This window comes from Limanda limanda, chromosome 10, assembly GCF_963576545.1.
Source record: "Limanda limanda chromosome 10, fLimLim1.1, whole genome shotgun sequence".
NCBI lineage: Eukaryota > Metazoa > Chordata > Actinopteri > Pleuronectiformes > Pleuronectidae > Limanda > Limanda limanda.
This window is the reverse complement of record NC_083645.1, coordinates 11,229,129-11,253,630: the sequence shown is the minus strand read 5'-3', so window position 1 is coordinate 11,253,630 and position 24,502 is coordinate 11,229,129. Positions and strand designations below refer to the sequence as shown.

At 42.2% G+C, this 24,502-nt stretch overlaps 2 protein-coding genes across 4 annotated transcripts in view; one reads left to right on the top strand and one right to left on the bottom strand.

Annotated features, from left to right (window-relative positions):
• Positions 1-16,989, bottom strand: part of pdlim7 (PDZ and LIM domain 7) — a 33,963-nt gene extending 16,974 nt beyond the window's left edge. For 2 of the 3 annotated variants that reach the window (XM_061079685.1, XM_061079683.1), the window contains exons 1-4: positions 16,844-16,989; positions 14,451-14,549; positions 5,281-5,432; positions 176-203 (exon numbers count right to left, since the gene is read on the bottom strand). In XM_061079685.1, the coding sequence (XP_060935668.1) occupies positions 176-203; positions 5,281-5,432; positions 14,451-14,549; positions 16,844-16,873 (309 nt within the window). In that variant the 5' untranslated portion in view covers positions 16,874-16,989. Of the gene's footprint in view, positions 1-175; positions 204-5,280; positions 5,433-14,450; positions 14,550-15,323; positions 15,361-16,843 lie in introns of those variants that run through there. The other variant, XM_061079684.1, reaches the window with a different exon arrangement.
• A 1,677-nt stretch (positions 16,990-18,666) lies between these two features.
• Positions 18,667-24,433, top strand: cltb (clathrin, light chain B). Its single transcript, XM_061079050.1, has 5 exons — positions 18,667-19,094; positions 19,696-19,742; positions 20,084-20,201; positions 21,420-21,531; positions 22,825-24,433. The coding sequence occupies exons 1-5, from the start codon at positions 18,884-18,886 to the stop codon at positions 22,994-22,996; spliced, it is 660 nt and encodes a 219-aa protein (XP_060935033.1). The 5' UTR covers positions 18,667-18,883; the 3' UTR covers positions 22,997-24,433.
• Positions 24,434-24,502: the final 69 nt, after the last annotated feature.

Below are 24,502 nucleotides of genomic sequence, written 5' to 3'. Positions count from 1 at the left end.
CACTCTGTGTGAGCTTGACAGGTGAATCAGATGGATTTAAACACAGGGTGACACAACACACTGGTGAGGCCAGTGGTGGACAATGATTAAAAGGAAGTTTCAGATTTAATTACATTTCCCTGTAGTTCAGTAGCAGACCATGCAAAAAGCATCCAAGTGGCAATTATAGTCTTACCTTCTGGTCTCCACCTGCTTTGTAAGCTCTGTGGAAAGAAAAGAACCGTAATTAAAACATGGTTTCATTAAAATCATCTGAAAACAGTTTACGTCACAGTCTGAATATACAGTCTGCGATTTCTAAATCACCAAAGTTTGCAATGTTCCAGTCAAGGGAAAAGTTATTTTTCACACAGCCTCCTTCTAAAAGGAATGATTTTAATTAATTGAAACTTCAAGACCAACAATGAGAAAATACCTCAAATAAATAAAATAGAGACTAAAAACTGGAGAGAGCTACTTCAGCTATAACTTGGTCAGTGGCGTGATTATATTGTCCTCTTATCAAACCACATTTAAGTTCACTCGATCCAAATTTGTACCTGGATCTGCACACACATCGACACACTGATAAATATCAGTTTGGTTTGTTTCATCTAGATCCAGGAACTATTCTCTGACAGATCAATAAAAATGTTGAAAAACACAATCCTACAAAAAGTGTAGAAAAAATAAATAATCCTGGATCAGACCCTCAATCGGAATCTGCATCAAAACTATATGGATTCTGTCTTGGGTCAAACCCCGGCCCTTTCACAAGTTTGATGGAAATCAGATGCGTATTTCTTGTGTAATCCTGCTCCTTCAAACAGATGGAGGTGATATGGGATCCAAAAGAGGAAAGTGGTGACAGACCTTTGGACCCCACTATAATTTACAAGCTTTGTCTTTTTGTTGAAGTTCCCTTTCGAGAAAACCTGCATGCTTTGACTGCAAAAACAGGGAGTTTCAGTCTCCTTGCTAAATGCTTGACAGTTTTATTATGGGTTTTGAAAACAAGTGATCACACCGGTTTCAAAGTCCAGTTAAACCCACTTATCTGAACTACTCAGAGACGCCAGATAGAAAGAAAACACTCAAAACATCCCCTACACTCGTCTAAGAAGTAAAAAGTAGTCCTGACCTGCACAGAAAACATATCAAGTTTGGGTTAGAACTGCACCTTTGTATTTATATCTGAACTTGTGGTTTAGATAATTGGGTTCAAACTGGACATGTTTGCTGATATGACTTGTGTTGCAATGCCCTGTGGACCGCACCGTCTTCAGCCAGCTTCCTGTCTGCTCATATCCCAGCGTTTATGCTAATCAGCAGACGAAACAAAGACAGAAATAATGTGCGAAAAGAATCAGGTCATAGAATCACTGAAGTTTGCTCTCCTCTCATTATGCACTCTCTAAAACGCACTACTTTTCTTATCTGCATACTAACCACTACCCAGCTAATATCATACCGCAGGTGGCCCAGTGATGTTCACTGCTCTAATCCCACGACTGACATTATCTCAGTGCCCTTGCTGGCTGGAGCAGCACAGCAGATGGTTAAAAAATAAAATATACTTAAAGGTTTACAGTGCTGTTGGCTCCTGATGCATCCAAACATAAAGCACCACCGTCCCCTGACCCCAGTTTGTACATTCTACACAAAGCTGCACCCGGGTCCCTGCTGTCCCCCTCATGGTTTCAGAGCACGGTCACACACACGAAACACGGCCTCCATTACAGACCGGATGACGACAGGGCCGCACGGATCCAGAGAAGAGGAGCAGAGGCGCACTGACATGTCTGTGCACGTCACATTTCTGGGAAGACAAATAAATGTGACACTCGCAGCGCTTCGGCTCGCCTTACCCAGCAATTTGATGAGTCACCGCTGAAATCGGGGGAAATGAGGAATGTGTATGACAGCTGTTCCATCTCTGTATTTATTCTGGCAAACCGAGCTTAAATGAGCAAACACTGAACTGATTAAGTCGCCGCAGCACGGAATAAGTTTGACCTGCGCTGAAACGGAATATGAGCGCCTTATGAGATAATTTCCTGCCTCATTTCACGGGTCACTTGGTTTAGATGATGCATGTTGGGCTTTGAGCTGATTTCAGATAAAACGTGAAGTTGCTCTGCAGGAATGAGAAATCCCACGGCACCATTAACACCATTGCACACACCGCGAATATAATCAAACCTCCAACCACAACTATCCAGACCACGATCATTGGATGTGAACAAAATGAGGCACTAAAGCAAACAATGGGACCTCGGCTCATCGCCTTGCAGCTGTCCTCCTCTCTTGACATAAAGGAAGCTGTGGATGGCAGCCAAGATACGAGTGAATAAAACTGACAATAGCTCCTCTCTGATAAGTGTAACGGGAACACAATGTTTGCTTGTCTTACAATACGGCAACAATGGGAGAAGGAGGGAGCGGAAGAATGTGAAATGTTTACCATCCCTGGACTCCACAAGGAGATGAGAAATAGAGGAGGCAAACCACAGAGAGCTGGAACAGTACGGCCGCAGTTAAGTAAACACGCCGGGTTTATTACAGGACTATCAAAATATTACACCACTCACTGGGTATTTAAGGTGTTAGAAGAATTAAAAAAACAGTCTTGCATTAAATAGAAGTAGGACTTGTGTTTTTAAATGTGCAGTAACAACAATTTCAGCCATAAATCTTCAGTTTTTTGGGGGGGGTTTAAAAAGAACCTGGGGCACATCTGGCTCATATACTCAAGCTCATCAAATCCCTCAGCATGACGTCACTTTGCTCGCGTCTTATCCCCTGTTTGCCACAAACCCGACAAAATTCTCACCGTGGCTTTTTTCTAACTCTTCCCCTTTCACTTTTCCTCCTCTCTCTCCGTCTCTCTCTCTATCTCTCTCTCAAACTCCAACCCGGGAGTTTGCGGCTCCCTCGCTCTCCCTCACACTCCTTTTAAGGCATTTAGTAGGTCGGAGAGTAGCGTGTGACCTCTATCTGCAGGGGAAAACGTGCAACATCAGCAATGTGTTTTGGCGTTATGGAGATACAACGTGTGAAATGCAGCTCTTTGCTCGGGAAGAGATGGATGTTTTTAAAATGTTACCTTAAATAACCTGCTGCAATAATTAGTGACGTTAAACTACATATTACACAAAGATTATAGTGGACGTAAGACAGTGATTCTGCTAAGTTTAACATTCTCTGTACTTTCCTCCCCCTCCACCTACATCTCTCTCTCTCTCTCTCCTTTTCCTCCATTATTCTCTCACTTCCATCTGAAGAAAACTGATAAAATAGCTTAATCTTTGCTCCTTTAGCAGAACACATTATGTCTCAGGTATTGATTTCAATACCAACACTCATCTGTTCTCTTTGACATTGATTTTATGCTGGGCCTGCAAGTAAGAACTACTTTTCATTATAGATTTATATGCCGATTATTTTCACCTCCCTCTCGTGTATGACAAAGAAAATCCTCACTTCTGAGGAGCCGGCCAATGTCTGGCATTTTTGATTAAAAAGAGACCAGAAAGATTATTCGTCTGGAACTTAATCGACTTCCTGTCTCCCAGGTCTCTAGTTGTGAAAAGCTTAATAAAAATATTTAGAAAAAAAGAAACATGAAGTGGTGGATCGGCTGGATTTAGTGACATGAGCAGAGACATCCACGCTGCGTGAATGAGGGAGGAGGAGACCGCCGCTGACGTTCACCGGGATCTCTCTCTAAATCTGAGACTATTTCATTTTTTCGCTCCGGCTCCGTTTTCATCTGGAAAGTAATAGAAAAGACATGTGGCTCTTCTGACTCGACAAACCAAGTGAACAAAGAACATTTGTCAGGAACTTAACAGCTGAGTCTCCTGGCAGGCGACTACAAAATGAACTGGAAGTGAAAATAGCTCAGTTACAGCTGTGATCACAACCTCTACACTTACGAGTATCACAGAATCAAAATGAGTCCCATGACAGCAGCGAGGCACATCTTTATTACTTAGCGAGTCAATAGCTTCTCGTTTTCCGAAGGCTCTGGGCTCTTGGATGGTTATGTTCTGCGTTTCTCTGGGAGGGGAATCTTTTTCTTGTAATTAAGCCTGTGATGAAACATTTGGCTTGGACTCTACGGAGATACTTTATCAGTCAGGAATTTCTGGCAGCTGTTATGCGAGCAGGTATGAAGGTTATCCGGGTAGAATTAAATTAAAATTTGAAAATAGATTTTGCTGGCACACGCTGAACAACAGAATCTGAAGGAACTGTTTCTCTAGTATCATTATAAAGCTAAAGTATAGATTCCCATGGGTTCCTGTGTAAACGGTCTTACACCTGATCACAAGCCAGTGGTTTCACATGACGGCAGTCGTCTATTTCACTATTTAACGGCTGTTTTTGCTTCTTAAAAGGCTGAAAAGAACAAATAATAGTGCAATACTGAGCTAGAAAGAAATTAAGATCTTGCAGCTTCACCGATCTTCTTATTTCTTTAATAAATAATAATGTCGAGGGGTTTTAAACCTGATCTTTTTGAACTGCTGCCAAGAAACAAACAGTGATGAATTCTAGGACTCCTTGAACTTCCTTATTATCGCTGTTTAACTTGTTGAAAATAATTGCCCGAACAAGCACAACTCGGTCATATATTGGGTTAATATGTGCACTTGTCTCATCAGTGTGGTTCCAATTTCAAAATGCACTGCAATTTGTTTAAACCAGGCACCGCCCAGCAAGCCTTTGGCAAGCATTTGTACAAAATGAGCATTTTATAAACAGAAAACCCAGCAACAGACCTCAATATGCTTTGCACTCTTACAGTTCAGTGGATCAAATTTGTACACAGAGTGCACAAAAATTAAATCAATGTGTGTGGAATTGTGCATGAACTTTATGAAAAGATATTGGGTCAGATTCCACTCAAATTTGTTCAGTGGTTTTTGAAACAACCCGTTTACTTCTGTATTAGACAAAGAGGCAAAAAGGATTAAAATAACAAAAAACCTCCCCTGCAGAATTATTTACTTTTTGAAAGCAATTTTTCTGGCACGGTTTTGACCCACGAGCAGATATTTGAGCCAGATCCAAATCTATATCCAACACAAGCATCAGGACAGTAAAATAATGGAAAGTGCAAGATGGTAACTCATAAGTATTTTGCAACTATCTGTCATACCGGGCCGAAACTCAAGGACATTATGCCATCTCATTTTTCTCAAAGTAAGGAAAAAGGAGGACGTGTGCTTTGTGGTGATTTATGCTGCTGACCAAGCTAAAATGGAGGTTTGTAGAATCCTTCAGGTGACTTACTTGCTGAGAGTTAGGGTGAGGGAGTCTGTTGCTGCTCTAATCTGGTTTTGCGCCTCCACGTGGGTCATGTCCTCTGCGTTGGTGTCGCCAATGGACACCACCCAGTCTCCGACACCGACGCCAGCCTGAGCGGCCTTCCCGCCCGGGGTCAGCTGGAGGGAAAGAAAACAGAAACCAGATGTTAGGGAGATGTGTTTGCGGAGGTGGAGACTGAGTGGTAAAAGCTCCAAGGGCAAAGGTATAATTTTTCTGTTTAGAAAAATACACAGATAATGCTCGGTGAATTGGTCAAACACACAACTAGACGAGACTTATACTTTAACAGTTTTTTTCAAGTTCCTACACAAAATGTCATGGAAACTGTAGGAGTTGGTTTTTGTGTAACTGTGAAAAATGTATTTCAAAACACAAAATATAACTTTTGATGCTTTACCCCCATTTCACTCTTTTTGTTATCCTAGTCAGTGATAAATATATAATGATGTATTAAATATAGGCATTTATACACATTAAAGAGGAATTACAGATATATAATTAGTTTCAAAAACCAGACTTAAAAAACTGCATTACCAGCCTTTCTATCATACAGATAAGAGAAGCTCAAAACAAAGATATAGTTTATCTAAAAATGCACAGAAACGTCTGTTAACCACAGTTAGTAATCAGCTGAGGGAGTCTGTGTGTCTGGTCGTGACGGCTCCGTCGAGAGGTTTCACTCAACACTCCCAGGAACAGGCATTACATGTCATCATGATGTCATCAGTCATCAGCATATAATTTACTGCAGATGGAACTCGTGAAAGCCGCAGACACAAACCATATGTTACACAGAGTCACATCATTTACTGGAACCAAACATCCTCTCCCCCCCCCCCCCCCCCCCCCCCCGAACAAGACAGGTAAGTCATTGACCTGTGTCCATGACGACTGACATCATCCTCTCACGCTGACACAGAATGCAGACGCACTGTGTCAGAGTGAAGCAGGGTGCGGTGTTGTGACACATAGAAAGAACTTAGTCTGTACAGGTAGTAATGGTTTTTAGCATGTGTGACACTGTCTGGCGTGAGCTCTAAAAACGCCAATATACACAGAGGCACTGCCACATCGTGTTTAGTAAGGGCTTAGTCAGCTTGCCCGTGCGGCTTAATTAAACTCGAGACTTGTGTCAAACTCTCAGATAAGTGGAGTACAAAGTGTTGGGCATCAGATAAGGGAGCGGGCGCTGGGATTTCGGGCGAAAACCCTATTAGGATTAGTCTCTGATGTCACGGATCCCTGCAAACGTTAGCTCATCAAAAGCTCAGAGGACTCAGCGGTTCAATCAATAGTTTTCTGCCATGTTCAGCTAAGCCATCACACTTGCCACTTTGATTTCCGTACATTAAACACAAACACTCGTGCGAGCGGGCGAGGAAATGTGCCCTGTGAAAAACGATGACGGCTCAGGTTGAGAGAAGCGACTCTGCGCCTCTGAAAGACGACTAAGTTGGAGGCTGCCTCGAATCAAAACACGGCAGAGATAAAAATAGGGGGGGGGAATGCATTTCTCGGAGGCGATGCAGGCTCCCCTTATTTTACAGCCGAGGTTCAAACACCACTTTAATTGCCTTTGATTTGCACTCACTGGAAGCAATTAGAAGGGTTAAAAAAGAAATAATTCCTCCACTTAAAAAAAGGGAACTTCAGAGAGTTTTAACAGCTTCCACTGGAGGAAAACAACACTGATATGGACACATGTGACATATACTTAAAGGGGGGGCACGGCCTGGCACGGGGCCAGCGAGGTTCACTACAGAAGAGCTGCCCCCTTTTTTTACTAGCATACAGGCTAGTAAACCTTGAGCACCTTGTCCATTTACAAAAAACAAGACAATTATTCTGCTAGCTTGAAACAGCAGAATATCCCATTAGTTGGAGCTAGAGAAGAGCCATCGCAAACCCCGAGGGAGCTGTACTTGTTAAATGGTAACTCAACAAACAGTCTTTAATCTGCGTAAAAAATTAAGGACTTAAAATATTACAAGACAGTGCAGTAATAGATACCCATGCTGGAATGTGGACAGAAAACCAGCAGCATTTAAATAATGATCAAAGAAGTATTTAAAGAGAATTACACTTTGCAAAAAACAGCTGGTCCAGGCTTATCTTGAAGTGGGGACTTTGATAAAACAGACAAGAATTAAAGTGAAAATCTGAATAAATTATTGGAGGAAAAGTCTTTTAAATGTTGTTGTACCGAGTATAAAAGGATCACTGATCTAATCCCACTGAACATAGATTGTAAAGCAACTGCTTTCATCAAAAAAATAGATGAATGAATATTTTTTATTGAAAAATGGTCATCTCTCTGATAGAGCTTAACAGACTCGCAGGATTACTGAAGCGGCTGTGGAGGCTCCTGGCCTAACACCTCACCCACACGTTTACCTGCTCGTTGACCGCTAACGCAAAAGGTGAGGAAAGGAAAAGTATAAGAAGCCAGAGGGACTGCAGATTGTATATGTGCGTGTGTGTGTGTGTCTGTGTGAGTTGAGTTACTGATGGACACAAACACCTGTGCTCCTGGCTCAGGTTCAGAGCGCAGCTGCTCCCTCACTTGAGAAGGCAGCAGTTAAAGTTGCTGCGCTCAGTCCTTTGGTTGGTGGGGGGCCGGCGGAAACCTTACACCTCCCCCAGCAGTTTGTCAATACAGCGAAGGACAGTGGAAAACATGTTCTTGAATGCAACGCGTCGTGCTAGTCCTCACAACAAGACACACATAGAACATGAAGGGGCAGCTGTGATGTATGATAACATATCTGAACCAAGTCAGTTCAGAGATGCAGGTATATAATCAAGACACAGCCTCATCCTGTCTTAAAACATTTTGTGCAAATGTGATTTGGACCTAATTTTAAACCGATGCCGTTATGTCTGAAAACCGAATACAGAATTACTGGGTTACCATCTTAGCCTGTTTCAAAGGCCTTTTGGCAGAGCGCAGCAGCCGGGCCGCTCTGGTGAGATCATATTTCAAAGAATTAGCCAACCTTTCAAAACACAACATCTTGAATTCACTTCTGAAGTGATTCCGTGGCTGTTCCCCACAGGTGAGCCAGGGCCTCATACCCACTCTCTGCTGGATTCTCTTCTCTTTGGAGAAACCAATAACGCACTAGAGTTTATCTACAGCTGTGGATATACTGAACCTGTAACTCTGCACCAGCTCACTTTTATTCTTTCCATGGCTATTTGGGGGCCGAGAGACAGTCTGTCCTTACATCACTCACACAGCACAGCTGATGCAAAGCCATAAATATCCCTCTGAGAAATGGAAAACCAAACCTGCAAGCATGCGGTTGCCCCGTTACGACTGCAGTGAAACACCTAGCACTTACTCACCTTAAAACAGGGCTGCACTGATCACAACATGAGGCATTCAGGCCTAAAGAGCCACAGAAGAAATGCCCCCCCGCAGGCAATCCATCAGTAGAGGACTGAATTATTAATTCCACCCTCGAACAACAAGGCCTCTTTTCCCTGAGTTTGTACGTGAGTGAGGCCATGCTTAAGAGTACACCACTGATGAAGCAACAGATGGCTTACAAGTCAAGACAAAGACACTGACAAACAGAGACAAGACTCATTGGCACATCCAGCTGTGGTGGCGGTGAGAGGATCACAAATCTCCCCGCCGCTCGCTTATTGACGTGACATCATCTGCAATTTCCTCCAAACATTTGATTTCAGTGGCGCAGCTCGTGTTTGTCGACAGAAACCAGATGGTGCTCAGGAGGCTCTGTTATAGTATCATATTGTTTATGGAATCTCAGTGGCACAAGATCTGGGGCAGATATATGGAGGAAGTCCTCAGAGGGGCTTTTAAGGCTGGCTCCCCGCCCCCCCACCCAGACTGTGGCCCATTCAACTGGAACAGAGTTACCAAGAAATCTTGCTTCCTACATGTTATTCCTTTCCTGTTGAAACAGGATGTTGGCACATGTGGAGAGACATGCAGTTTTACTTAGGAGGGCTCACCGTCCTTTCAAAAGAGAAAACAATATCAAAAACAAGAAGGTCGGTCTGAAAAGGGTAATAGGGGCCTATAGGACACATGTCTAACCCTTGTTTGACCCATTAATGTGAGACACCTCTCAGAGGATCAGGTACTCTAGACAGCAGTTATAGTTCTATAAACTATGTTGTCGGTACAACTGTCATACAAAGTTACATTTTATTTTTCCTCTATTTAGTCAATAACTTGGTGATTTTAATAGTCACGATTAGTAATACTCAAGGGCGTAACTGTGGGTTGAAATTGGGGGGTTAAGCTCAAATGACATGATCAAATACTGCTCAATCATTATTTCTAACTAATGAATGATTGCTTGTTCTACTCTAGCAATAAATACCATTTATAGGTCAAACATGTCAGATTATATCAACTAGCTAGTAGCCAAAGTAGTAACCTTGTTCATGCAGCAAATCAAATTGAGTCAAGAAAACCAACCGCTGTTCAATGTTCTACAACAGTCAACACTTTTCATTCAGTGCGACTACTGGGGGGGTTGTGCAGGTTGGATTGATTATGGGGGAGTGGGGGAGGGGTCACAACAACCCCCTGTAAATTATGCCCTAGCTCCTACTCTTTCTTGGAAAACATCTGTATAATGTCGACTGTCCCTTGGGGACTCAGAAACAATATTGTTAATATCATCAGGGTTATTGAAGCTTACATTTGCACACAAACAACACATTTATAAGATAAGGCTTCTATTGAAAACTGGAAGTAAGGAATTAAAAAGATGTGGTTCTTTAAAAGGATGGCAGAATGGAGCAGTGTTTCAGAGAAGAGGTTCCTAAAGCATTCGGCCCGTGACATCCCAAAAAGCCATTCCAGACTAGTGACCCCCGTTATCCCACTGAATAAAGAAATCCAAAGAAATCCTGTTGTGCTGTAAAATGATCTGCTGTAGCTGATGCTGTCGCTAAACACCTCATGACTTACAAGGAGAAAAGTATTTTTTCAGAGTTTGTAACAAATATGGTTAAATATGCAACCCCCCCTTCTGTGTCTCACAGCCACACGGGAAAATACAATTCAAATGCCGGTAACAATATACTCCTAAGCCATAAAGACATGTATGTTCACCAAAACACAATAGCATCCAACCCATGTTCAAACAAGATATAGTGATGGAGCTCACAGAGTGAAGTGAAGAATGACATTTGAGTTAAACAGAGAAATGGGCCTTTTCTTGATTAATCTATTGTAGTTTCCTTTTCCCGTCATGGGATGAGGAAAGGCCGTTGTCAAGATAGAAGTTCTAAAACAATCACTTAACTAAAATAACAATAGGAAATTTCCAAGGAAGAGTGATACTCAAAACTGTCAAATAAATGTTACAAATATATTTTTTCAGTTAATAAATGGGTCTATTTATGTTACGTCAAACACTTATTTTTCCTTTTACAGTCACTTAATGGTTTCTCTTGGCCTGATCCTCTGAAATCACTGGAAAGTATCACAGAGGGACATGGGGGAGTCGATCATATGGAGGAGAAAAGTGAGTGTGGAAGAGTGGACACAGACAGGAGACAGGGGATTGTTTGCTGGCAGCGACGGGGTGGACACAAGAAAAATCTCAGGAATGCTGAGAAAGCGTAGCTTTCCATGGCTCGCAGACAGAGGAGGAAGGAAACATGAGCATTCATAGACCATGGAAACCATTTACTAAAGAACACACACACACACACAGACACACACACACCAGGTAACAAGTCACAGACTCAAAACTGTCCAAATCAATACAAGTTGATCCCAATCCACAGTTAAAAGTACTTCAAATAATTGAAAATGAAGTTATTGATTGTGTCACAATGAGACCAAACCCAGATTCTTTAAATAATAATGATCACTAAATAAATCTCCTCGAAAACCACACTAATTATCATGTAATCTTTACAAAAACACTTAAATCAATGATCTCTGCTCAGTTATCACTAACAATCTCTTTGCCTCACAGCATTGTACCGAGGCTTTTGTCCTGTCACTCCACATGTTCGTCATTCTGTAATCGCTTTTAGCGGACTGTCTGGGGCTGAGATACTTATCTCATCGGCTACAAGCCAGTAAAGAAAAAAGACCACCCACTAAATTCATCCAATCTTAGCCCAGCGAGTGCACGCCTGACTTTTCTTCCTGTTACTAAGGGATACTGTATATCTTGGAGGTTTACATCCCCTCGTTGGGCTGTTTTCATCCTCTGCGACTGTGTGATTCACTGTTGAGGCTTTTTATGACAACCTAGAGGAGGGCCGGCAGCCTCTGAAAGGTAAAGAGAGAAACCCTGTCACGTCTTTATAACTCCTGGACCCCGAGGCCTGCACGGGCTGCTGGAACAAGCCACAGAGATATTAGCCACTGACCAGTTGTTAAGGCTCCTGCCATAGAAATATGTTTTTGCTTTTTTACAGATTGTGAGAGACAATCAATCTTACACCATTTGCTTTAACCAACCTGGATGCAGGTTGTGCACAACATGATACTATATTGCTTCCATCAAGGAGATTATCTGCCTTTGTTTGATTGTTACCAGGATTACACAAAAACTACCACGAAGCAGTGTGGGTCAGGGAAGAAGCCATTAAATTATGTTGGAGATCTGGTTCAGGGGGGGGATTGCTTTCCCCATTTCCTCATCATTAGGAGATTTTCGCATTTTGAGACATTTTCATAGATGTCTCAGTGAATAATTCATGGATCTTGATGAAAAAACATGTATTTATTTGTGCAATTTGGAGCAGATCCCAAATAAATCTGGATCTAGTGAATTTAAATGAGTTTTGTAACTGGACTGTTGGGCCTTGGTGGAGGTCTACGCCCCCAAGTGCCCTTCTAGTTTCTCTCTGAGAGTAAACTAATCAGCACAGACTGGTGTACCTGGATTCCAGAAAAACTGGACCCAAGCACGGGCTGATTAATCAAGATAATTCACCTACGAGTAATGACTCACCCACGGACGTTTCACCTACAGTACACCTTGCCTGCGTCTGGGTGGAAATTCCTGTAAGCCAGCCACTATGCCCTACCGAAAAATCCCCGTTTTTGTTTTGGGGCCCATTTGTCAAATGAAAGTTTTGTTTTTTCATGGGAAGAAGATAATGTTTCTTGTCATGAATCCAAGGAAAACATTGTGTTTCTGACTGCTGTGCCTGCCGGGGAGCAGCACAGATACAGGACGTGTACTGACAAGGCAGGTGATAACTGCTGCCCTCACCACAGGATTACACTCACAGTGTGCGCTGTGTGATGCTACTTACAAAACCTTTGTATACTCCGAACTCCAAACCAACCCAAGCAACACATAATAGTTCACGATTTTTATTGCTGCTTTTCGTCTTTTATAACCAGGGCTGGGCAATAAAACAACATCAATCATTATCACAATACAAGTTTCATCAATAGCAACACAACAAAGGCTCATTGCATATTGATAAATTGCTTAGGCAGTGTTCAATCACAATAAGGAGATAGAACATAATTGATCAACCTCAGACTTGTTAAATGTTTTGCTGTTTATTAAGTGTTTGTCATTTTCTGCTCATAGAGAAGATTCTAAAACCACAAACTTCTCTCAGGAGCAAAAATTAGAAGAAAGAAATAATAATGAAACATTAATTTGATAACTACTGATATCAACTGGTATGCCATTTTTTATCGTGATATGATTTTTTTGCCATCTCGCTCAGCCCTAATTATAACTGTGTGACAGTAACAACTGAGAAACAAAAGGATAGAGAGCGCAGCTACAGTGTTTGAATGACTGTGGGGTAACCTTGTCTGGCTGAGACCAAAACCGACCCATATTTAGTTTCCAATTAACACCCCATTATCTCTGAAATAGGTCACAGCAAATATTTGACAGAATTAATAAATGCAAATCAGTTTTACATGAATAGATCACACCAGCCTCGAAGGTAGCAATATAACAATGCCACTGGAGAGTGAGTGAATGATAAAAATGCCAGATCTGTGTGCGCAATAGCTGGCAGCAATGTTGGAATTATTTGTCTGTGTGCGCATGCGTGTGCGACTGCGAGTGTGAGGCTGTGTGTGTTTGTCAGGCAAAGCAGCAGTGCACTTATAAGGCCTGGAAAGTGGGTTGCTGCTCCCCTCAACAGCAACGTTAGTTTACAGAGTTATTCGAAAATGCATTCGGTGAAGAGGCAGTGACCGAACATGGAGAGTAGGACAGCACTGGAATAAAACTGATGACAGCCAGTCCCTGTGACCGGAGAATGATGTCAATGCAAAGGTGCTGCATGTTAACACCGACTGGATAAGGGCTGGTATACACAGCATCGAATGTGAGCAATAGGAAAAATGAAAAACCCTTTTACTATGCAAAGCCGAACAAATGAGAGATGACCGCGCTCAGACGGGTTATTATGTGGTGACCGAGCTTGTGAACACTCTTCTTCAAAGACTTGCGAATCAGCAAAGGCTTCCACACAGAAGCTTGTGCGGACATACACGACTCTGCAGGATGATCTTCAACGCTAATCTTCTCTAAAGGCCGGCGCATGCTTCTGCGTGCTTACATATCCCTTCTTACGTGCGTCGCCCAATTTTTCTAACTATAAGACAAAGCTACGCAAGCATCACGCAGCCCGCAAGGCTGTGATTGGTCTGCTAACTACATCCTTTCCGGAGTCGCATTTCCGGTTTCATGCCCCATAATACCGGCAGAAACCACGAAGATTTACAAGAACGAATATAGACCAAATAGAAGAGCGTTTGGCAGAAGAGATCCGAAAGTATGACCACTTGTATAACGGAAGATATTGGACAAATTTGTCCGGCCGAAAAAGGCTTTGAGGAGCAGCATTGGCGATGTAAATAAACAGTCGACAACAACTGCCACACACAAAGAAGGCATCTCTAAGGCCGTCTTCGACAAAAAACGTTACTCCGCCTAGTGTTCTGGAGGTGAATTGCTTTGCAACACGCGCCACCCTTGGAGTACCATAAATTAAAACGAGTCCGTCGACACAACTGCGTGAAAAGCCGCAGCTGCAGTTGCAGAAGCGTGCGCCAGCCTTAAGGTGTGAAGAGGCCGCGGTGATTGCAGCGGCAGAGTAGCAGGAGTTGAAGTAGACGCCAAAAAACAAAACAAGTCTCTTACCCTTGATACGGTGAGGGGCATGCTGAAGTCCTTGCCACCTTGCAGCCTGAAGCCCCAGGGCGCCGGGCCGCTGAGGGTCACCGAGTATACATTCATAGCCTTGAGGGAGAGAAAGGAAGAAACTGTGTGTTAATTAGGCCAAAAGCCAAACATCCTGATTACATGAAATCGGCCTACTGCTAGTTGTCTCCAACACAAACACGTATCCTGTTTTGAGAATAACCATGTTGCATTAATAGACTAAAGGCGTCCTTTGGCAGAAATAATCAATTTCACTCTGCGACGGGACTTTTGCATAAGGTACAAGACAATGAAATACCAGTGGTGCTGCTGGGACACAACATTCAAACGTTTATCAAGGCGCTAACTAATGGGTTGTCATCCGTTGCATGGTAATGTGAGGGGAGCGTTTGCACCAAGGCCCCGGTGCCGAGTGTAACAAAGTGTGCTACCATGCAGAACCAGCCTATAGGAAACATCTGCGTCGTAAATCACCTGGACAGTAAGAACAACAGTGATATTCAACAATTATTTATAATCAAACATGGACCCAAATTCCCACAACATACACATCTTCTATATTTTGTAGAATTATTAGAACTGTGCAACCATGACGACACTGTGGGACTGTTTCACCCACCAGAGCCTCTTATTGACAGTGGATGGCATGGCACTAAATAACCAGGTAATTTTAAGAACCGGAGGCAACCTGACACCCCGGGGGCTATGTCACTTGCCCTTATTGCTGTACTACTGACCCCTGTACCTGCACCCCCGACTCCTCCTGCCCCAGCCCTACCAGGTGTCAGTCCCTGCTCCTCATGACACGCTGCCAGCAAACCCCCTAAGACACCACCACGCCATGAAACCTACCTTGTCCTCAAGGGCAGGCCACTAGCCCAAACCTGGGAGACAGCGAGGAGAGAGAGAGAGAGAGAGTCAGCGAGCTACGGCAAGCAGATTCCCTCAACGTTGGCAAACCCTGCTCTCCCCCCCCCCCGAACACCGTCTGTGACACAGGCAAGCCTTAGCCTCTCCTCGCTCCTCAGAGGCTATATAAGGAATGTAAAACTACACCAAACTATTTCAGCCCAACACCCACATGAGTCACAGAGCGCAGGGCCGGGGTGGGGTAAGGGGGGGGCCGAGGAGGACGGAGGAGAGGTAACGTCAACCACCCCGACATTCTGGCAAACGCCTGCGACATAAAAGCCAAATGGATATATGGAGGCCGCAGGAATAGAGTTCACAAGAGAGGCAGCAGACAGACACGGGTGAATTAAAGCAATATGGACGTCCACGTTCTCTCTCTGTGTAGAGGCCACGACACGCAGAGCAACCACACCGGCAGTTATTTCATATTAACATCAAATGACCTCACTTTACAAGGAGAACGTGAAATAAACCAGGGACAGGGTTATAACTCATATTGAGGGCGAGAGAGAGGGAAATGGTTCTCGTCTTAAATGCAATAAAAGCAACCAGCCAAGCAGCCCCAATGATCCCATCCATAAAACCTGCAACAGAAAGAGCCGTCCATGTTGTTGTGTCGATGCACTAGGGTCAAAACTTTCCAGAGCAACAGGGTTCATTAGATTAGTTTACTGTCATTATGCCGTATCATGTGTTAAGTCCAGGGAACTGAGAAAATCTGTTATAAAGTCAGACTGCCTGAGATCAATGATAATAATTGCAAAAAACAATAGTGGCAACAGATAATGGAGGTTGTATCACTTGTGTCAACAGTTTACATTCATACTTTTAATTGATTATATTTAGATAATGGAAGTAACAGCATGTGTGTACAGATGTATTTCAAATACTACTCTCTGTAAGCAAGTGGAGAGATATAAATAAACTGCTCTGTTGTGTATGTATGTTCTTATTAATTCAAGTGACGCTATCCCTGCTTATGGTCCGGCTATTTATAAACCCCACTGGTGTCCCCGCACTGAATCTATAGGAACTTTGTGAAGGAAGTGCTGAACAGCCCACTGTCCTCAAACACACCGATATTGTAAAGTACACAACCATTAGCTTGTGTAGTTTTCTCCTAAACGACTCCAAGACAATAATCAGCAACAGGTAATTAAAGGCTACGGTGAGAGCAGTGAATCTGCGGCATTACAGCACAAAGCCTGAGATATGAACAACCAACACAACAGAGGAGGAAGAAAGAAGAAATAAGTCATAAGAAAATACAAAAGTCTAACAAAGTAGTGCCCGGTGCCTCGGATGAAGCAGCTGTAATGTGCCCAGTGCGGAGCGCAGCCCATTCAATGACTCCCACTGCGGAGGAGAAAGTTGCCTTCACACCGGGAAAAGTTACACTAACTTCACGGAGGAATGCGATTCAAACGCGTCGGAGACAGAGGTGGGGGGGGGGGTCTTACCTCCGTTCCGTCCGTGTGTTCGCCGGACATCTCGACTCGGTTCACCGGTAGAGGAGAAGCAGTTATGTGGGTACGTAGCGGGCTGACTCTCTCTCGGACTTCCTTGAAGCCGCCGTGGATCCCTGGTGAGCAGCAGCCTCCTTCCCTCAAAGTGGCTTTTAGCTGAGCCCCGGCGGAAACGTCACAGGTCACATGACAGATCCGTCTCACTGTGGGAGTCAGGGGAGGCTCTGAAGATACTGCATTAACATAACAAAACAATTAAATAACATGCAATACTTTACCAGGATCCCTGTAAGTTATAACAAAATAACATGTAATACTTTACCATGATCTCTGTAAGTTATAATAAAATAACATGTAATACTTTACCATGATCTCTGTTAGTTATAAATATCATATAATACTTTACCAGGATCCCTGTAAGTTATAATAAAATAACATGTAATACTTTACCATTATTTCTGTAAGTTATAATAAAATAACATGTAATACTTTACCATTATCTCTGTAAGTTATAATAAAATAACATGTAATACTTTACCACCATCTCTGTAAGTTATACTCTAATAACATGTTATACTTGACCATGGTCGATGTAAGTTATAATAAAATAACATGTAATACTTTACCATGATCTCTGTAAATTATACTCTAATAACATGTTATACTTGACCATGGTCGATGTAAGTTATAATAAAATAACATGTAATACTTTACCATGATCCCTGTAAATTATAATCTAATAACATGTAATACTTTACCTTGATCTCTGTAAATTATAATAAAATAACATGTAATACTTTAGCATGATCTCTGTAAATTATACTCTAATAACATGTTATACTTGACCATGGTCGATGTAAGTTATAATAAAATATCATATAATACTTTATCACGATCCCTGTAAGTTATAATTAAATGACATGTTGTACTTTACCACGATCTCTGTAAATTATAATAAAATAACATGAAATACTTGACCATGGTCACTGTAAGTTATAATCTAATGTCATGTCATACTTTACCACGATCTCTGTATGTTATAATAAAATAAAGTTTAAAATAAAGCATTTTACATCTGATTTAAATCCGTATAACTAACAATAATGATAAATCACATTTTCATCCACTATATTTGATACATTTTAATCTTCTTTCTTTTTTTTAAACCACGGTGAGGTAACATCCAGACAGAACAAAATAAGTGGGAAACAAGTTGAACAAAATATTGTGCAATTGCTGAGTGGCGCTTTCTTATAAGTTATATTTTAACATGCTTTTGAAACTTATGTACATGTTGGAGATAATTGTACATAACTAAGGGATGCAAGACTTTTATCTGCAATGGAGTGGAGGTTATTCGGGCAAAGATATGATTGCTTCACTATTGTTGGTAGTTAGGTTATAGATATGTAATGACTTGTTCCTCCTCTGTGACTCTGCGATATTGGAAATGTACCACAATGCTACTGACAGAACTGACACACATAATTTATCAGATTAAAGACAACATTATGCAACATCCTGTAGTGGTAGCTTAACAGTGGTTCAATTTGTTTGCCAAGCTGCATTTTATTCATACAATTAGCTACATAAATTGTATCATAATGAATATTACTATTACTATTACAAGTAGTAGTAGTAGTAGTAGTAGTAGTAGTAGTAGTAGTAGTAGTAGTAGTAGTAGTAGTAGTAGTAGTAGTAGTAGTAGTAACACAGAAGAGTTGCAGCAGGTGACCAGCAGATGGAGACACACCCCAACAAAAGGCAGCTGGCACCCCGCGGTGCTGCTCTGCCTCATCATCAGTAGAACAAGTGAACAAATCATGAATCATCAGTGAGGCCTCAGCTCGAAGCTGTCATTGTTTAATACAGACGCTTCCATTACCTGTGCTGCTTGACATAACTAATATCCGAGAGGAAACATTACACATTGAGCTAGTTTTTAATTGACGTTACCGATCTGTATCGCTGGGCTGTGACGTTAGCTAGCCGAACCTGTCAGGCGCAGGGCAACTTGTAAACACTTTGTGAAAGATGGCTGACAACGGAGCCCCACCGGCTGCTGAGGAGGACCCCGCCGCGGCTTTCCTGGCCCAGCAGGAGAGCGAGATCGCGGGGATAGAGAACGACGGGGACGGGTTCGGGGCCCTAGAAGGATCCAATGGACACCAGGAGCCGGAGCCCGAGCCCGAGCCCGAGCCGGAGCCGGCGCCGCCCGAGCCTCAGCCTCAGCCGGCCAGCTATGGCAAGTTTGTGCTAACCTCAGCTAGCAGGCGAACCAGCTAACTGAAGCTAAACTAAAAGAGTTGGCGAACAATGTTTCCGACACAATATGTTTATAACATCATCAGTGGTGGATAGAGTCGTGTGGTTCAGTCACTTTGCACTGTCTAGTCTGCTTATTGATTTAACTAACACAACGTTAGCTGCGGGTTAGCCAGCTAGCATGGAGGGTTTGTTTGCATACTGAGAGCTGTAGAGTTCATACATGTTTGTGATTTATCATCTGGATCATGAGAGATGTGAAGCTGTGAACACCACCTTTACTACACTGTACTAACCAGCATGTATTAACGTGAGGTCGTGTAGCTATAACACGGCTAAATGATGGTAGCTAGCTGTTCACCCCATTCTGGAAAATCCAGTCCTGTGAAGTGACAACATCACTGGTCAAACAGGTGCTGCTGCATTCTCTCTTATTGTGAACTGGGAACTGGGACAGGATTAGATCAGACACTGACGAGGCCAGAGCCAGCACCAGTTAGCCCAGTCAGTGGGTGAGGGAGGACTGGAGTCCAGGTTCACATTAAATAACAGTAAACCTTGTTTTCTCATCACCATGTCAGACGCTTTCGAGGACGAGCCTGCCACACTGAATGGGGACATGTTTCAGGTGAGACTCCAGACACCTTCAACCTGTCTATTACACTGTAATAACCCTGTGTGAATGTGTGTGTGTGTGTGTGTGTGTGTGTGTGTGTGTGTGTGTGTGTGTCTGATGGGGTATCACTCAACTTCAAGAGGAAAAGCCTTAAGTTCTCTTAAAAGAGGAAAGATGAGGAAACCTCTGTGTGTGTGTGTGTGTGTGTGAGAGAGATAGTGTGTGTGTGTGTGTGTGTGTGCTCCATCAATTACTTGGTTTCACTCTCCCTGTGTTTTTCATATTGTGTGTGTGATGGATTTACGATGTACACAAACCAGTTTGTAATGGAGTCAGTGTGTCTCGTCCTGAAGGAGTCCAACGGCCCGACAGACAGCTATGCAGCCATCGCCCAGGTGGACATTCAGAGGCAAGAGCCGGAGAGTTTACGCAAGTGGAGGGAGGAGCAGAAGACACGCCTTGAAGTGTTAGGTGAGCCAACAGGGTTTCACTGGGATAATAACCACCATTAACTGGCGAGCATTAACTGGTCTTCAGTTAATGCTCGCTGCCCGGCGCTACATTGGGAGAAAAATACATGACCCTGTGCCTGCCTCCCCACACTGGCTCCCTGTTCAATGTCCTATTGATTTTAAAATTCTATTGCCCACTTTAAATAGCCTTGCACCAAAGCAGCTTTCAGATATATTGACCTGGTACAGGCTATAGTCTGCTATGATCTGTGGCTGGTGCCCTGCTGCTGACTTCCTGGTCTCACCTTGTTACACAGGTCGACCGAGCCTCTGCTTTCAGAGCCCGGTGAACTCAGACTCATTCTCCAGCTTCATCCCTTTTTAGAACATTTCTCTAAAATGATTGATATTGACTCTTATTCATACGGATTCTTCTTTTAAATAATTCTATCTATTTCCTCTGCTCATGTTTAATTGTTCAGTGTTCCTACGGTCATGAAAAACCTGGAAAAGTAATGGAATTGTAAAATGTTTATTTTCAGGCCTGGAAAAGTACATGAAAAAATGTAATCCCAAAGGTTTTGGAGAAGTCATGGAAATGTGTTATATTCATATTTTCATGTCATTCATTTACGCTGAGTTTATTAATAATTCATATGCTTTTAAAAGAAATACGCTCAAAATATAAGCAGGCATTTGCTCTCATACTAATTGAAAGGTTTAGTGGGGAAGCAGGCGGGAAGTGTCGATTTAACCATGCTGGGCTACGAAAGGAAAAGTACATGTCATTACAACAGACAAAGACTTCAATCAAACTATTGTTTCTCATTCATTTGTGTCGTTTAAGGTATACTGTATGCTTTGGAATTCTCATTGTTAGCTTAAATACTAAATGATGTCACTTTTTCATGTATACATCGAGATTTCACAAAATGCTTGGTCATGGAAATTTGGTTTAAAGTTATTGAAAAGTCATGGAAAAGTCATGGAAATCCATTGGTCAAAATGTGTATGAAAATAATCGTATTGTTTCTACTTTGTAAAAGACTTTGTAACATTGTTAAGAAAAATGCTTTACGAATAAGGTATATTGTTGTTATTATTATTAGTTTCTAGCTTTGTCACTGTGACATTTTCTTGTGTGCATCCTTACCCTGTCTGATTATACATTTGTTCTCCTCCTCTGTCCCCCCCTCTGCTGGCGACTCTGCTCTCTGCCATTTCATCCCTGACTCAGACTCGGCATCCAAGTCCGCTGAGGCCGAGTGGAGAGAGAAAGCCAAAAAGGAGCTGGAGGACTGGCATGTGCACCAGAACGACCAGATGGAGAAGAACAAGGCCAACAACAGGTTAGTGCCTGACATGCCCCCTGTTAACATGCAGAGATGGAACAGTTGGATTATCATTATGATGTGATGAGGCCATAATCACTACAGGAACGCTGTCTTGTCAGCTTCACAATTCCATGTGCTGTATTGGCAGATTGTCATTTTTCTCAGTAGAACTCATTCAAAATGGTTTTTGACTATATATGTCAAGTCATCTGCACTGTGTGGCCTCAGAATCACCATGACAACAAGATTATGTAACGGGTGAACTTTGAGATATTTTGTAAACTTTAATGTGTTGGGCGTACTTACTGCACCAAATAATCAAATGTCAGAGGGATTCTTATGATGTCACTGCTTCATGTTTAAAAGCATTAAAGTCAACTGTTTTACATTATGTTTACAATATCTCAGCCTTTCTTTCCCTCTTTCTTCACCGAGCTAACCGGTGCTTCTCTCACACTTTCCAACAGACTCTGTCCAAGTCTGGCACGGTATCACTCTGCATCTGTGGCTCTAGTGTTTGCTCGTTTCTTCCTCTGCTGCCCGTGAAAGCGCTGAGAGACAAACGTCTGATCAGATATAAGTCGAGATTTTAGTGTAAAGTTAAAAATGCATGGAAAACCAAATGGGAAGCTTGCTACCTGCAAGGAATGCAAACGGCAGAAAGCATCCTTGTGTCACTGACCTGTTTTTCCCAAGCTTGTTTATTTGCAACAGTTCATTACATCTTAAACTTTCTTCCATTTTCATTTTCCACCTCATTGGAGTTGTTTCTCAGCCGCTGTCGTAATCCTTCTAACCCTAACCCTAACTTTTCTCTGCCTGTTGTTTGACTGAACCATTTTCTCCTTTCTCCGTCTTTCCCCTGCTTTCTTGGCCTTGCCTGCGTACTAGGATTGCTGACAAGGCTTTCTACAAACAGCCCAACTCTGATGTTGTAGGCTTTGTGTAGGTTTAGAGTTCTTTCGCTTTTAAGTGTTGTTTAATGTAATATGTTAATATATGATTTTCATCCAAATGCATGCCTGAACACCAAAATTTGATTTTTTTTGGAAGGTTTAATTTTGTATTTCTTGCTTTTTTTAAATTTGATTTCCAAATATTTGACATGTCTCGATCAAAGTGTTTGATTGTTATGAAGAAATGCATGAAGTTATTGTGGATCGTATGCACAGGGTCCACATGATCGAAGTTTGTGGTTGAGAACCATGTTTGGCTCAGAAAAGGTTTGCTGTCGTAGAAACTGTTCTGAAAATGCCTGCAACTCACTCATGTCTTCTGCTCGTCTTCCCCCCCCCCCCCCGTCTGCAGATCATCGGAGGAGGCTTTCCTGGCCGAGAGTGACGGCGACAGCCCGGGATCGGAATGGGAGCGAGTGGCCCGCCTCTGTGATTTCAATCCCAAAACCAACAAACAGGCGAAGGATGTCTCTCGAATGCGCTCGGTCCTCATCACTCTCAAACAGACGCCTCTAGTTCGCTAAAGAGGAGGTCGCAGGGAGAGCCGTCTTCTTCGAGAAACATTTTTTCAGTTTTAACCTCACGTCACACCACAAAGAGTTTGTACGCCCCTTTTCCATAAGATTACTGGTATGTTTATAACCGGCTCAAAATTCCGCTTCTCTCGATGCCTGTTATATTTAAGTGATAATAGCCTCACCCCTCTGAAAGAAGATGGACTGCTCCTTTAGCTGATCAGTTCTTTCACTGCTACTACATGAGAAAATATGGTTACTGTAAGTTAAACATTTTTGCCTTTTCCTTCCCTTTTAACTTATACATTTTTATTAGGTCAACTTTATTGCATGGCTCTGCCAATATTTTGGATGCACATGTTTTAGTAGTTTTATAAATTTGCGTTACACTATTTGACCTGTTAGGGATTAGATTGTAACCACTTATGCCTCATCAACCATAACGAATTCTCTGTGCACATTTGTTCTTATAACCCAAATGAAGGTAGATTGCATATTTTTCTCTTTCACATACATAAGCTTGTGGCCTTTTTGATATTGCTGACTGCAGTTTGAGTTTTCAGCCAGAGGGATTTTTTCTTTCTTCAATTAGGCAACAAAAAAAAATCATTCACAACCAAAGATCTCTTCTAGCATCTAAATTATCCAGAGTTCACATCATTAAATATTGTTTGGTATTTTTCTCATCTCAACGGTTTTCTCAGCAGACGTTTTATGCACCATTTTGTGTCACACTCGATGTTATTCATATTTTTTAAAACTGCTGTCAATGAGGTGTCAGTTTCAACAGTGATGTCTGCACATTGTTTCACATGTTGCCTATTTGGACTTAATGAATACTGGAGAAGTGAATGTTACCAGGGAACTGGAAAATAAAACAGTGGAGTAAGATCCCCTAAATTTATTTGTACTTAAAAATATTTACCGGCTAATGACTGTTGCCGAACAAAAACACCCTGGAGGTCGTCATTGGAATCCCAGTTTGTTCCACTGGTGTGAGAGGAGCCAAAATTACGTGTGGCCCAATGCCAACATCCATCTGAACTTTATCTCTCTCACTCCTGGACTGTGCTGCTAAAAGTGCTGGATTCAATTTAAACACTTGTTTAAGCATTATGTTAAAAAACACAATCATTGGACCAAGAAGTGCACAGGAGCAAGTCGTGTCTAGTTCTTATTCTTAGAAGGCGCGATGAAGATTTGTTTTATTTTCATGAGTCACACTTAATTAGCCACCACAATGCCTCTGCATAGATAAGGTAACACAAAGTGCTGTGTCATTCCTAGTTCTTTATTTGGAGCCCTCCCTACCCGATGACTTTCATGTGACATTAAAGGTCAAAGAGTAAAGTGGACATTTAGACTGTGCCAGTCTTTGTCTGGAGTCCTAATGTTTTAACCTGCTCACCCCAGCCAATCAAATAAAAACTCTTCACATAAAATTTCCACCGTGATTTTTTATTTATTTAAATAACTTGTTTAATAAAAGGTTGTTTAAGAAATGGATGTCCCCAG

Bases quoted from the DNA above. Each gene is read 5' to 3' on its own strand.
- cltb (XM_061079050.1), top strand. From the start codon at position 18,884: ATGGCTGACAACGGAGCCCCACCGGCTGCTGAGGAGGACCCCGCCGCG. The intron at 19,095-19,695 runs GCAAGTTTGTGC...TCACCATGTCAG, and splicing joins GCCTCAGCCGGCCAGCTATG to ACGCTTTCGAGGACGAGCCT. The intron at 21,532-22,824 runs GTTAGTGCCTGA...CCCCGTCTGCAG, and splicing joins AAGAACAAGGCCAACAACAG to ATCATCGGAGGAGGCTTTCC.